Source organism: Pagrus major, chromosome 11 (genome assembly GCF_040436345.1).
Source record: "Pagrus major chromosome 11, Pma_NU_1.0".
Taxonomy (NCBI): Eukaryota; Metazoa; Chordata; class Actinopteri; order Spariformes; family Sparidae; genus Pagrus; species Pagrus major.
In genome coordinates, this window is record NC_133225.1 from 33,949,800 (window position 1) to 33,965,171 (window position 15,372).

At 40.4% G+C, this 15,372-nt stretch overlaps 1 protein-coding gene across 1 annotated transcript in view; it reads left to right on the forward strand.

Annotated features, from left to right (window-relative positions):
- LOC141004605 (receptor-type tyrosine-protein phosphatase F-like) overlaps positions 1-15,372 on the forward strand; it is a 448,688-nt gene that overhangs the window by 31,649 nt on the left and 401,667 nt on the right. Inside the window, exons 2-3 of the mRNA XM_073476198.1 lie at positions 5,216-5,361; positions 6,907-7,048. Coding sequence (XP_073332299.1) covers positions 5,216-5,361; positions 6,907-7,048 — 288 coding nt within the window. The remainder of the gene's footprint in view (positions 1-5,215; positions 5,362-6,906; positions 7,049-15,372) is intronic.

Genomic DNA, 15,372 nt, shown 5'->3' on the forward strand with positions numbered 1-15,372 from the left:
ATCATTTTACACCATTTTCCAGGATGCATGGTGGGTCAGGATCTCAATCACAACACATTATAACTGCATCAATATGATTCTAAACAGCTGGCAGATACATATTTAGGTTAAGAGGTGGACACCGGGGGAAAGACGTTGCTGCTTGGTTCAGTGTAACAAACAAAGGCGGAGAATTGCCGAGCCTTGGCTGCCACGATAATGTGGAGTCTCTGTGTGAAAAGGGCTATAGTTAAATACACAATCAAATACCTAATACAAATAAAAAAGTGAAAAAATGCTGTCAAAATGTTGTCAAAAAGTGTGTGTCTTTTGGTGACTGAATAATACTTCATTCTAGCATGGCCGTGAACAGGGCCGGACTGGGAGACTTTTTCAGGCCAGGAGTCAGTCATGTAACCAGGCCACCCTGGCCTTGCCCACACACACACGTTCACACCCACACCTACATGCATGGGCACGCATGCACACATGCACGCACGCACGCGCACGCACACGCACGCACACACACACACACACACATAGTGCATTCCAAATAGAAGTCCACATATAGGACCTATTGTACAATCTAAGGTTGGAATATACAGTAACTTTTATGTTTGGGCTGGTAAATACAGTAACACAACAATCCTCAGCAAAATCCACTAACACACTTAATAGAAGAGAATAAAGGTTTTACATAATAAGTAGTGCCAAGGTTACAGCTATACATAAAAAGTCATGTCTGTAAAACCGCTAATTTAGCTAACGTTAGCGGTTAGCATAAACAAAGTGTTAACGTGCAGCGTTGGCCTAAGTTACTCAAAAAGTCTTAACTTACCTTTCATGTGACTGGAGAGCGCAGACTCTCCCATTGCACAAATCTGAAAATCTTTTTTGCAGACCTTGCATGACGCCACTCTTTGATTCGGTCCTCGTCTTAACCATTGTTTGTAGTTATCATTTTCAAGCCAACGCTCGTTAAAACGGCAGCCTCCCGGCATTTTGTCATCTCCTGCTGTCTCCCTTCGAAGGGGACAGGGCGGGGTTACACACAGACTGGCAGGTCGCACAGAGGAGCAGAGAGGCTCAGCGGAGCCAAGGCGAAAAAATCTCCATATACGTTTCTCTTACTGATTTTATTTCTCCTAGTAATAAGCAAACTATCCAGTCTGATCCCAATTTTGTGAAAGACACAGAGTTATAATGTCAAGCACTTTCAAGCACTTAAACTAAAATCCAAGCACTTTTCAGACCTTCAAAACACACCATTGAAATTCAAGCACTTTCAATGATTTCAAGCACCTGTACGAACCCTGTCTGTCCTGGGGTGAAAAATAAACAAAAAGAGATGGGGTCACTTTAATGTTGTAGATAGCAACATAATGAAATAAGATAAGATGTGTTTTTGTTTGGCAAATGAAGTTTCAAGACGACAATATTCACAACTTGGATTAATTTTATGAAAAATCCTTTGATTTTTTGTTGATCACTGGACTCTTACGTACTAAAGGAATGTAAATTATCAAGCCATGGACACGTATTCGGACCGTATGACCGCCTAAAAGGTAACTTATCTAATGAGGTATAACATGCCTATATTCACACCATTGTAAACATCGCTTTGAATGGGCCGGGTTTAGAGGGGTTAAAATCATTCATTATTAACTTACGTCTGTTAACATTTTGCTGTCATTGTTGCAGACCTCAGACTTTATGCAACATTTACATTTGGACATTACATTTAGATTAAAACAAAAAAAAGTGTGTCTTTGATTATAAAGTTAAAATAGCATTTTAACTGTGCTGTTGACACAGGGGCTTTTTGCCTGAGCTTCCCACAGAAGCCCTCATTGGATCCCCACAGGGAAAAATTGCTTCAGGCCCCACACAGGCTAACCCAATGGAGGGCCTGTATGGGCTTTCTGTGGGCAAGCCCAGCCCAGCTTCATGGGGGCCCCAGAGGACAAAACAGCTGAGGGCTGCTGTCGTGTAATGACTTCACTTGGTTCTTGTTTGTTCAAAAGGTTTTCCAAAGTTTCAAAAGTCAAAAATCACCAGGAGTCCGTAAAACTGAGTGCAGTAAAGCTTTTATTGCCAGCAGTAAGAGCATGAGATCATACACAGACAATGTCCATGAACAACTTGTCTGATCTTCTATATTAGGTGTCTTTTTTTAAGCCTTAAAACTGGGAGTGTCCTCCCATGGCCTCATGGTCTCATCCAATCCTTACTCTTCCTCAACTTCTGCTGACACGGGTATTTTTCCTCGGAAATCCTCGTCCTCACAGATGCACCTGGCTGTGCCTTGCTGTGCCTGACACCAATAGCTCCTTCTCTCTTTATTTGGCAATTAAAAAAAACAGGTACTTTCCTCAGAATACACCATTAGCTCTCAGTGACTCTGGCCTTAGTTTTTTTTTTTTTAAAAAGAAGTTTCCCTCTTGATATATCCCATTAGATTTGATCTCTCTTCTTACTGCATTTTTAAAAAATAATAGAAGTGTTATATATTTGGTTACATGATTTAATTCTTACATCTGTGGTTACATGTCACTTTATGTTATCACAATACAGTAATTCAATCAATAGGTGCATGTTCAATCAAATGGTGCAGAGTAATACATGTTTTCAATCATTCATTGTGATTTCTTCACACTTGATTATTTTCTTTAACATCACGGCAATTATTACCAGTTGTCATTTACCACCAACTACTTACTTAAGCCCACAGTGGGTTGCCCTCAGAGAACCATTGCTTAACCCTCAACCCTCAACTGCTGCGTGCCCTGCATGGGCTACTCTTCCGGGGGCCCATAGCTGTTTATTGTGGGCAGGCCCATAGCTGAGCTTGTCCACAGAAAACCCTCATTAGGCCCCAAAGGGCAAAACTGCTGTGGGACCCAAATGGGCCTACCCACAGGGGGCCCTTATGGGGCTGGAAACTGAAACTCTGTTCCAAATTAGAACTAAGTACTTAATGCCAAGTACTGGGTACCTGTGAAAAAGAAAATAATTTTGTTTCTGCTTATTGGTTCTTAAACGTGACATGAAAATGTATTATGCTACATATATCTGCAAGGCCATGGCTACCTTCCAGGACCTGTTTTCCTCTACCAGGAGTCAGGACCTGTTACGTCATGCATCAACACAACAATGAGCTTGAGAGCTAGCGTGCATGCAGCAGTCACAGTGTGAAAGATGGACTGTGGAAAACGGTCAGAAGTGTGGCTTCACTTTGTAAAAGAAAAAGATGACAACGCAAAGTGCAATGCATGTGGGAAGTTCATTTGCTGCAAGTCAGGTTGTACTTCAATTCTGATGAAACATTTAAGGCAGCATGGCATTGAGTGTGTCAGCCAGCGCTGGCACATCGCCAGCATCCACACATCTTTAACATACCCCTCTGTTTTTTTGTATTGACTTTATTTGGTTGCAGTTAGGTGTTGTGCACAGCCACTGAATGCACTTCAGTTTTAGGCTTTTGAGTGTGGGTTTCCTTTTGTAATGTTGCCTGTCTACCAAAACGCACTGCTGCTGCCCCAGTGTAACATAAAGTACAGTTATTGCCCGTCAGTCAAGGCTCAATTCACCCTTGGTTCAATAAATGCTGTTTGCGTTATCTTGGAATCAAATTCAGAATCAGCTTTATTGGCCAAGTATGTCTACACAGACAAGGAATTTGACTCCGGTTAAATTTGCTCTCAATGTACAGGGAATAGTTTTTTAAACATTAAATCTAAAAAGAAAATAAATTAGTGAAAAAGTAAGACTAATATGTTCAAGAAAATAAAAGTGCAATTGTAAGGAGTGCAGAATTTTCCGCAGTATTAACATTAAAAACAGTATTAAAAACAGTATTTACATTATATATATAGTATAGTGGCAGGATTTATTGCACATTTTGGTCGTTTTGGTGTACTGTGCTCTGTTACACCTACTTGAGGGGAGGAGCTTTAACAGTTTGTGTCCAGTGTGTGAGGGGTCTGCAGAGATGTTACCTGCCCATTTCCTGAACCTGGACCAGTACAAGTCCCGAATGGAGGGCAGGTCATCTCCAATTATTTTTTCTGCAGACCTGATTTTCCATTGCAGTCTGTTCCTGTCCTGTTTGGTTGCAGATCCGAACAAGATAGTGATGGAAGTGCAGAGAACAGACTGTATGATCCCAGTGTAGAACTGGATCAGCAGCTCCTGAAGCAAGTTGAACTTCCTGAGCTATACTGCAAATACGATCCTTGCCTAGGTCCCTGGGGAGTCAAGGTGATGCAGGATGTAGTGGGGTCCCATGTAAACGATGTTGTAAAAACATGTAAAATATTAGCCCCTCTAATGTTTATTAATGCACGTCTGTGTGTAGATCATACACTTTTGTTATCAAAACATTTTTAATATTTGAACCAAAACTTGGAATTGATAAGGGATCGATAAGCAGAATCTGAATCGATAAAATTCAAATGATACCCAACTCTAGGCCCACATAGGATTAGTGTGGGTTTGCCTCTGCCCACAGAAACCTACACTTTCCCACATTGGGCTAGCACGGGCATGTTTGCTGGGTAACTGTAAGTTATTTTATCATAGAAAATTTTGTTAAATTCAAGTAAGTTAACACTGTTTGATTATACAACACTGTGGTGACGCCAGTTAATTTCGGTCATCAGCCCAACAATTACTGTGCACTACTAATTCCAAACTGTACATGCACTTCCTTCCACAGAAAATATTTTTCCAGAGATCAGAAGAGAAAAGCTGTGTGTGCCTACTGATTTTGCAAACTTTGCCCTCAGAGTTTCAGTCCGTGTCCATAGATTTGTAGAATGTGCGTACTAATAAATATATGTACACAGGACCTGGCTGTACTGCTTTCTGAGCCAATGCTCTGGCTCGCATGGCTCCATCGCAGTTTCAGTGTCCACTGGAAACATTTCAGAAGCGAGGGTCTGTTCTTCAGCATGATCATGTTTTACAAGCTCATTTGGATGTGGTAACACATGCTTTGTGGATGTAATGCTGTAATTAACCTGTGTTTTTTAAACTGGCACGTAAGTCCTCCTAGAGTGTCATGGTTCCAGTGCACACTCTCAGTGAATGCGGGCGCCATTGTTGATTTTTCAAGTTTCTTTCTGTCAATTCACATCTGCCTGCCACTAATAATAAGACTGACAGGTTATCTTCTCCTCCGTGGTCTCACCTCTCTTCCTTTCCCTGCCTTGGTCCTGCTGTCTCTCTCTCTTAGGCATGCCCAGCTTCATCAAGTCCCCTGACGATCAGACAGGGATTTCAGGAGGAGTGGCATCATTTGTATGCCAGGCAGTGGGTGAGCCCAAACCTCGTATCACCTGGATGAAGAAGGGGAAGAAAGTCAGCTCTCAGCGCTTTGAGGTATGAGTCTGTAGCAGGCCTCAAAGTTTTCTGTCTGATGTGACAATGTGTGGAACCTTTTCTAACGCCTTCAATGGTCAACAGTTCTCTGTTTTTATGTGCGACTAAGACAGAGGGAGAAAGAGCAGGATAGACTTTGTGATGTAATTTTGTAATCAGTTACAGTGTGTAAACATACCTTCTCCGGCAAATGTGTGAGAGGCTGAACTATATGCTGTGGCTGTATTTACTAATTAACACCATGCTCAAAAAACTTCACAGCAGCTTCCCTCCATTTAGTGCCAGTTTGAAGACCATTTAAATGCTAATCACATTAGGTTGATATTCTAATGAGAATGCCTGAGGCTCAGCGTCACAGTGAGTACAGAGTTCAGTTTCTGCAGGTTAAACAGTGGCACTAACAGGTTACCAGAACAGTGATAACCTGCTGTAGCTGAGCCAGAGGTCAGCTTTATTCAAGGTACCAAATACAAGGGACATTTATTTGTCATTTTTTAATTAATGGCAGCGGATACTTCTGTATGTTTTGCCAGATGTGCAGACATCTCACTTCATGGATGTCCTGGGCTTTGCACGAACCATGCCAGTTTGTAATGTTTCTAGTTAGGATGCTTTCTATTGCTCCTCTGTAAAATTTGACCAGAATCTTGCTCTACAGGAAGTAAAGCATTTTTTTGCTTTTTTGTGGTGATCTGTGATGACCAAGATAGGTTCTCAGTGATGGTAATTCCAAGGAACCTATAACTGTTCACCTGCTCCACTGATGATAGGGATGTGTGTCTTTGACTCCTTTTTTCTGAAATCAACAATCAATAGTTTCAGTAGTTTGAAGTTGGTTTGTGCTGTGGTAATGACCATGGATAAATTGAAAAGTAAAGGTAAGGAGACTGAAAGTGCTGCACCTAACAATTATTTCCATTATCCATTAATCTGTTGATTACTTTTTTAATGACCAGATTGATTGTTTGGTTAATAATGCCTCTGGAAATAGTGAAAAATGTCCATGCCAAGTTTCCAGTGCCCAAGGTGACATCAACATGTTCTCTCATGTTTCTTTGAAACCCAGCTCACAGAAATTGTAACTCACTTGAATTAGGTAACCCTGCACCTGTTGTTCTTGTCAAATTTCATGATGTAATGCAGGCAACACCTTTATTGTCTTATAATTATCAGCAATCCTTATTAAAAAATAAAAACCAACAGTCGATTCAACCTAATTATTACTATTATTATTTATCCAAAAAAAAAAAAAAAGACGATTAATGTTGTGAAACAGTCGAGGTTTGGTTAGATTTAGGCACAAAAACTACTTCAACAAGTTGGGAATGAGACTCAAACATCAACTTTTCTTACAGGCTGGACACACTGGATGTGCTTTTCACTTTTTGTTTTCAGCAAATGGAAAGCTCTCTCAAGGTTAAGTTAAACTCTATTGTGTAATATGGGTCTGTAAAACAAAGGAGCAAAACAGATTTTGAATGAATGAATCTGAATGAAAATGTTACAAATGATTTGTTTAATCCTCCTCTGCTGTTGTCTGGCCAGGTGATTGAGTTTGATGACAGCTTGGGCTCTGTGCTGCGTATCCAGCCTTTGAGGACCCACCGCGACGAAGCCATATATGAATGCACAGCGACAAACAGCGTGGGAGAGATCAACAGCAGCGCAAAGCTCACTGTCTTAGAGGGTAAGACCTGACTGCCCATCCACCTCACTCCCTGTCCCACTAATCCTCCTAATTTAATTTTGTGCTCAAATTTACACAATTTAAGCTGTTGCTAATATGGAGTAATGATGTATAACTATAGTAGAGTCTTGGACTCATGTGTCATCCTGCATCCAGCAGCAGAGCTCCTCTAAGAAATAGAGCAGTGCGTAGTGTGTGAGTGGTCAAGTGAGAGAAAGAGAGAGAGTGACGGTGGTTTCTCAGAGCAGATTTTGGCAGAAAGGGAAAGTTTAGCAGTGAAGTCGTGGTAAGTTGTAGGGAGTGATGTAGCATCCATCCATTGTCAGAAAGTTAGAAAGTTTGGTTTATTTTCTTTAGCATTGTTCCTGGACCTAGTGCTGGAGAATTCTAGTTGGAACGAGACAGCATTGCAACCTTCCAAAGACACTGTCTGCAATAGAGCCTGGTGATGCAGAGTGTGAAATCCCAACATGCCAAAATACATCAGCTAGTCAGTATCCTTAAGCTTTAAGCTGTGACACTCCACCTAAACCTCCAGTGTCACTTTTGTATGTGAAGGGCTTTGCAGGCAGGTTAGCAATAATACATATGCAATGTCCGTTTAAGCTTATAAAACTTGCTGACAAAATAAAACTTGCTGACAAACAGTTCATATGATAAGACTCCTGGAGTCTTAATAACATTATGAAAACAATTCAGTTTGGCAATGTTTAGGCACCAATACTATTAGGTTAGGTGTAGACACTGAAACTAATTGGTAAGGCTGAGACACAAAAACTACTTGGTTAGATTTAGGCACACAGACTACTTGGTTTGGTTTAGGCGCAAAAATGACTTGGGTAGATTAAGGCACCAAAACTAAACACTCAATTGTCACAGTATAACACAAAGTCAGTTAAACTTCAGGCATATCAATTTGTCCATTAGGATGCATAAGTGATTGTGAATCAATTTCACCTGCTTTGGTGCAAATGAAAGTGACAACTGGAGGTGCAATGGAGAGGCAAAAGCAAGACAACCCCCCAAAAGGGAATGTTTTTGCATGTGGTGGCCACAGATAATTGCTCTCTTCTTATCCTTTTTTTAGAAACTTTATTTAAATTTCAATGTCAATAGCACTGATCAAACATTGTTAACATTCCTTGACAAAGGGCTTCTCATTCTATTTACCTTTTTCAAGAGCATTTAGCTACATGTTTATATCTGTAAATACAACATAACTGGAGTCCATCTTTGTAGAAAAATGTCCATTTTCATTTGCAGCTTTGCTGTCATGTGTTCCATTATATAAACGTGTTTCAGTCTCTGGGTCCATTGGGTTCTTGTGGGCAAAGGTGCTTTCCTCCAGTTCACAATTATGATTTTTCTTGCGATCAGCAAAAGTATATGCAGTATATACATCTGATCTTTTCCTGTGACATTCTCTGGAGGGATTCCCAGTACAAACAACATAGGATCCATTGAAATAGTGGTGTTCATTATCTTTTCAATCTCTCCTTTTATATCCTGCCAGTAGCTCTGTATTACTGGACAATCCCAGAAGACATGTGCATGGTCACCCGTCATCCCACAATTTCTCCAACAAAGTGGAGATACTAAATCTTTATAAAATGTTGAAATTACCAGTGGGGTCCTGAAAAATCTATTTTTTGTCTTCCAGTCAAATTCCTTCCATAGATTACTGTTGATACCTTTGTCCTCTCAAATCTTGTCTTCAGTTATCACATTTAGTTCTAGCTTCCATTTTTCTTTTACATTGAAGGTATTTTCTGCCATGTCAGCCATCAACATCCTATAAATATGTGAGACATGATTCTTGGTTGGCAAATGTTTTTCTATTATCATAATAAAATATTGTTCGAAATCTGTTGGGTCTCTTTTAATCCTACTCCCTGTATGGGTTTGGCTGTAGTGCCTCATTTGTAAGTAACAAAACAGATCTTTTGGGGGCAGTGCAAATTGAGTTTGTAGTTGGGAAAATGACTTTATTTCATCGCCCTCAAAAAGCTGGTTGATCGTATTTATGCCATTATATTCCCACCGTTACCAGCTAGTAGCATAGCTCGTGACAAAGTGAGTGCTCCCCCTAAGCTCTTTCTGACTGTGTCCCATAGTATGCCTTATCCATACATTCTTTATTTTAAGTTAATTCCACAGTTTCTTGTTAAGGAAAGGTAAGACTGATAAACTAACCCCTTGTACTGACTTCTGTTCTATTTGGACCCAACCTGTCTCCTGGTTATTGTTCATCCATTGAGTTACAGCAGTAAGTTGACTTGCTTAATAATACATTTTCAGGTTTGGTAGACAGACCTCGTTTCTCTTTTGTTGAGCACAGTACTTTTAGTCTTACTCTAGGTCTTTTATTTTGCCATACAAACCCAGATATGAGTTTATCTAACAAACCAAAAGTAGACATGGGGAACCATACAGGGAAGGACTGAAATAAATATGGAAGCCTCGGCATTAAGCAGCATTTTCATCGCTTCTATTCTGCCAAACAAAGAAAGCGGAAGAACCTCCCATCTTGTTAAGTCTTCTTTTATTTGTTTTGGTAGCTTGTTATAGTTCAATTTAAATAACTGTGTATGGATAGGTATGAGTGTGATTCCCAGATATCTAAAACCTTGCTGAGAGTGTTGAAAAGTCACTACATCATTCAGTTGTGTGGGCCAGGTTCCAGATAACATCATTGCCTCGGATTTACCCTCATTAACTTTGTAGCCTGAGATTGGGCCAAATGTGTGCAGACATCTCATAAGTGCAGGGATCGAGGACAAAGGATTTTGTAAAAGTAGTAGTATATCGTCCGCAAATAGTGCTATCTTATGTTGTGTCCCTCTTTGGTCCGTTATACCATGAATCTGTGGCTTCTGCCAGAGGTTCAATACTGAGTGCAAATATAACTGGAGACAGTGCATCTCCCTGTCTTGTCCCACATTTGAGCAGTATCCATTAACCCTGACTCTGGACTTAGGGTCCTGATAAAATATTGTAATCCATTTAACCAACTTATCCCCCGAAACCCATGCTCATCAGTACCTGCTGTAAATCAACCCAATCCACCCTATCGAATGCTTTCTCAGCATCTAAGCTGAGAAGCATTGATGTTTATCTGCTAGATGTGGCTAATGACTGTAAATTTAGTGCCCTCCTAATATTACTGGTACCTTGGCGGCCATTGATAAATCCAGTTTGATCTGGTTTAACTAATTTTTAAATATATTTTTGTATTCTTTTAGCTAGGTTGCTAGTTAAAAATTTTTTATCCACACATAGAAGACTTACAGGTTGGTTTCCCGTACAGAGTGTGGGATCTTTTCCCTCTTAATCACTGCTATTATAACATCCGACCAGGATTTAGGTGGATCTCCCATTTCTAGTGCATAGTTATATGCTTTACTTAGCACTGGGGCAAGCTCATGTACCAATGTCTTGTAATATTCTCCAGGAAACCCATCGATTCCCGGAGACTTGTTAATTTAACTTTAAGAATTGATTATTTTATTTCAGTTTCTGTGATTGGCCTAGCCAATTCGACTGTAATATTTATATAATATTTAATATAATATATAATATTTGGTCATATTAAGGGGTCATATTAAGGGGTCCCAGAAATTTTTGGATCTTTTCAGTCGTGTTATCTAGGTTTTGACTATCATATAACTTTGTAAAGTAGGCTGCGAAGGCATCTGCCATTTCTTTTGGTTACTAATTGCCTTATAGGTAAGTAGCACATCTAGGTCTTGTTTTGCTTCTTGAAGTAATTTGAGTGTTTTTTTCATTCTTGTTTGTTTATGCTCTTGTTGTAGTTTATTATTTTTTGACTCAAGGTTCTGTTGTTCCTTTAACCTTTGTTTCTTTATTCTGAAGATATGGCTATTATCTTCCCTCTCATCACAGCTTTAGCCTCACAACATGGAGGGAGAAACACTCTCATCATCATTTAAAGACAAATAATCAATCAGGTCCTTCTGAATTTACTGTCTGAGCAAGGGTTCAGTCAATAATGAGACATTAAGTAAGTTAAGAACAAAGGAACTTAAAATAACTAATATGAAAACATAGAGAACTTCCACATCACCAACTGGCTGTAGCAAGACCAGTTCCCGATAACAACAGGACAGAGATATGTGATGAGTTATTTCTGGGATGTAAATAAGGCAACAACACAGGACACACACACCAATTGCAATCAATAATCTGTCTATTAACATGAAATAATTACGTCTGGACCAAAAAGAAACATACATAAACAGTGAGAACCATGTTCAATTTCCAGGCTCAGTTACCCAAGTGACTTATAGGATGAACTGATCTGCAAATAAGCCACTTTCTTTCTTAAATGTCAATTTACATTTCCTAAAGAGAATCTAACATTCAAATGAATTCAAATATAAATGTACATTTTAAGGTCCACGGTACATTTCATAGAATAAGCAAACTTGGAGCACTTGCTCTCTTGCAAAAAATAGACCCCAGAGAGTCAGAGATCTCACATACACCTGAATCAGCCTAGACAACAACACGTGTGTGTCTGTGTGTAATTGTTTTCTGTTGTTGAATGTAAACACTGAAAAAGAAAACTACAAGAAATTTTCAAAAGTCTCTAGTAGCTATAAGCCTTCACACTAGTGCTTGTTAATCTTAAGAAAAGCACTTCTTTCCAGTGTGTTTCTTGCTCTGTTGCGGCGGCCACTTGAGAGGTCACAGGTTACACTAAAGACCCGCTCAGCAAAGGCCTATGATGCTGGCATTGCCAAAAGGTCCAAAGCCAGAGGTTTGAGCAGTCCAAACACAGAGCAACTCTGAGAAGTCCAAAACTCCACCCCAGATTCCTCAGCATTATCAGCAGCAGCATGGGACAGCCCTTCTTTGTATTTCTGAATCTCCTGTCTGATATTAGAGGTCTTGGAGGTCCTGGGCCTCGATGGATGAGTGGTGCTGAAAAACCTGAATCTGGGCCGCTTTGCCACTGGCAGATGGGTTGCCTTTGAAGTCTCTGTGTTTTCTTCTTTCTCCTTATCATCAGTCACCTGCAGTCTTGGTGGCACACTGTTAACAATGTAGTCCTCCGCCTTTTTTAGAAGATTCTGAATTTCCTCATCCTCATTTTCCACAAGGGCTTCAGTTGATACACTGGGGTCAACGAAACATGCAGCTGCAGCAAGTGGAGAGAACTTGGAAGCCGTGACATCAAGGAAACAGCTGAAGCGTTGCTCCATATTTGCACTCTTCTGTGCCAGTGTAGCTGCTTCCCTGTAGCTCCTGCTGGCATGAAGGGAGAACTCAGACAGGTGATTCCTCAAGTCCAATAGTGCAGGCACAACAAGGGATAGGGAACTGGTGTCACTTTCAAGCACCTTTGTGTGTTCTGCAAATGGTAGGAGAAAGTCTTTGAAGATAGCCACCTTCTGCCACTCACTGGGTAGCAGGCCGTCCCAGTTCATGGTGTCAGCTACCGATGTAAGATGGTCCCTCACTTCCAGAACACGAGACATCATCAAATATGTACTGGACCACCTGGTTGGACAGTCTTTGATGAGGATGAGTCCACACTGTTGCAGTAACCACTCTGTGGCAACAGATGATTTGCGAAATAGTTTGACCAGGTGCCTGACTTTGTCCAGCAGTCGTTTGATTGTGGGTTCCTTCTGGATCATGTTAACAACCAGCTGAAGGGTATGGACCACACAGGGGGTCCTCTCCAAGGTTCCAAATCCATACCTAATGAAAAGTGGAACACAGAACGCACAGACTTTTCATAAATCCTCCCAGAATAATTGATTTCATACATTAGCACATAATTTATCACCACACAAAATATTAAAAATGCTGATTATAAATCAAACTTTATCTAGTATCTAAAACAGTGAATAGTCACAGTATCTGGGAAGACTGTGCATTGGGTTTTGTGTTGGGCACACACATCACATGTACAAGCATTTTAAAATACATAAATATAAATGACAAACATCATGCAGACTGACCTTCGTCTTCTTCTCCCTCTTCATCATCACTATCCTGGAGACTGTCCTCCTCAGAAGAACTGGTGTCCTCCTCACGATTGTGATGAAAAGCAACAACCATGTTGCTTCCATTATCCGTAATAACAGTGAGAATTTTTTGGGATCCCCCATTCTTCTGTACACTCCTCCACAAGAGCAGCAATAGCCATAGCAGTGTGTGGGTGAACCATTTGCTTTAGGTTCAGGAGTATGTGTTCAGCCTTATTATCCTGGGAGTTAAAATAACAAGCGCTGACAGCAAGAAAGGATGCTGAGAGCCCCTTTTTAGTCCATATGTCTAAGCCGATGGTTATTTTGCGTGCCATTGACAGTCCATGTTTGATTTTTCCTTTTCGGCCAGGTACATTTTAGGTTTAGAATTTTGTTTTTTTTTGGCACAGTGAGTCTTTTATCAATTTTTTCCATCATCAGGAGGAAATCCTCATCTTCCACTGTACGTGGAGGGAGGCCTGTCCGGCCTATCCATTGGGCTATCGCCTCTTCTTTGTTATGTTGTTCCTGTGAGTCTGGTTTGTACTTTGTGTGAAAAAGGAATGCACCTGCGATAGCTGGCCTCTCCTCTTTCCTGGGTGTTTGCTTTACCGTAGGTATATCTGGAATCTAGGACAGGAGTAAACACAGTGATGTCAGGACAGACGCAACATCAGGAAATCCAAGTGTTGCACTATAAGTAAATCATTGCTATGATTTTAACTTAATAACACAAACCCTGGCTGAAAAAAAGGAAACTCTATACAATCAAAACTAGGTTATATTATATTCACAAAGTAAATACTTTATACAGGTTATGTAGGCATATTGCAGACACCTTGAGGTATGTTTTGGAGGGAATTAGTCATAATATATTCAAATTCATTTTGATGCTAAGTCAAATTATATTTGATGGTAATGTGAAGGACAAATAAACACAGCATTTTTATGTCACCAAATGCATAATACATCAGTTAGTAAATCTGCTCTGGTGTTAGCAGGTGCATACTGGCCTGTTTATGATTGCAAGGCATGTGGCTTTTAGCTACTCACTCGCTAGTTATAGACTTAAGTGCTACTTGGAATCTAGCTGAAACATCAATGTCTCCCATAAAAAAAAGTTTCCTGGCTGAGCTTCTACTTTTTCTCAGTAGAAATGTTAGCAATGTCCCATTGTTTAGAGATGCTAGCTCCTTCACAAGTTTCACAACAATTTGCTAGCCTAGCTTAATGAGTTTGGTTATATAAAACACAGCCCACATAATGTAACACCACCACCGTATAGCTTAAAAACAACATATTGTTTTGTTAGCTTACCTCAATTTCTTTGTGGTGAGCCTTTATGTGTCTCTTCAGGTTTGTGGTATTCTTACCAGCTATTTTATGAGCACACTGCTTCCCTTCTGATAAAATAATGCATTTGGTTTTTTTTCTCAGTCTCATGATAATGAAAATGGGTCCATATATTGCCTCATTTTCTTCTCCCAAGCCCTGTTGTTGTCATGTTGCTTCTTCTTGGTACATCCATGTGTTGCTCCCGGTCGTTCATGGTTGAGTGCACAGAGCCGATACAAATCTACCGTGCGTGCCCGTGCGCCGCTCACAGGTAATGGAACTGCTGCATTGTGGGTAAAAAGTAATTTCATGATTTCGTCTCCTCTTTTTTCGTCAACGAAAATAAAGAGAGACTTTGGCAAAGTTTTTATTTTGTAAACTGCATTTTCATCTCGTCTTTTTTCGTCAACGATAATGCATGTTGGTAATTGTCACAGTTAGTGTAACATGACGACGGTGCCATCTTGTCATCGTCTCGTCTTAGTCATTGAAAAAAAGGTCGTTGACGAATATATTTCGTCATAGGTTTCGTTAACGAAATTAACACTACCACCACAGACTCATAAAACATCCTGAGCATAGTCTGGCAGATGTTGAATGACCTCAGCCATCTCAGAAAATAGAGACGACTCTGTCCCTTCCTCTAGAGGGCATTAGTGTTCTTAACCCAGTCCAGTTTATTATCAATGTGGATACTTATAGTCCTCCAGAATGTCCACACTGACCCCCAGGATGGAAACAGGGGTCAATGGCACCTTGGTCTTCCTCAGGTCCACAACCAGTTCCTTGGTCTTTGTCACATGGTGTGAGCGGAACCATCTACAGCTCAATGTGACAAAGTTGTCCACAGTAATCCTGTACTCATCCTCAGCCCCCTCACTGATACATCCAACTATTACTGAGTCATCTTAGAACTTCTGGAGAGGACAGGTCTCTGTGCAGTAGTTGAATTCTGTGGTGTAGAGGGTGAAGAGGAAGGGAGAGAGGACA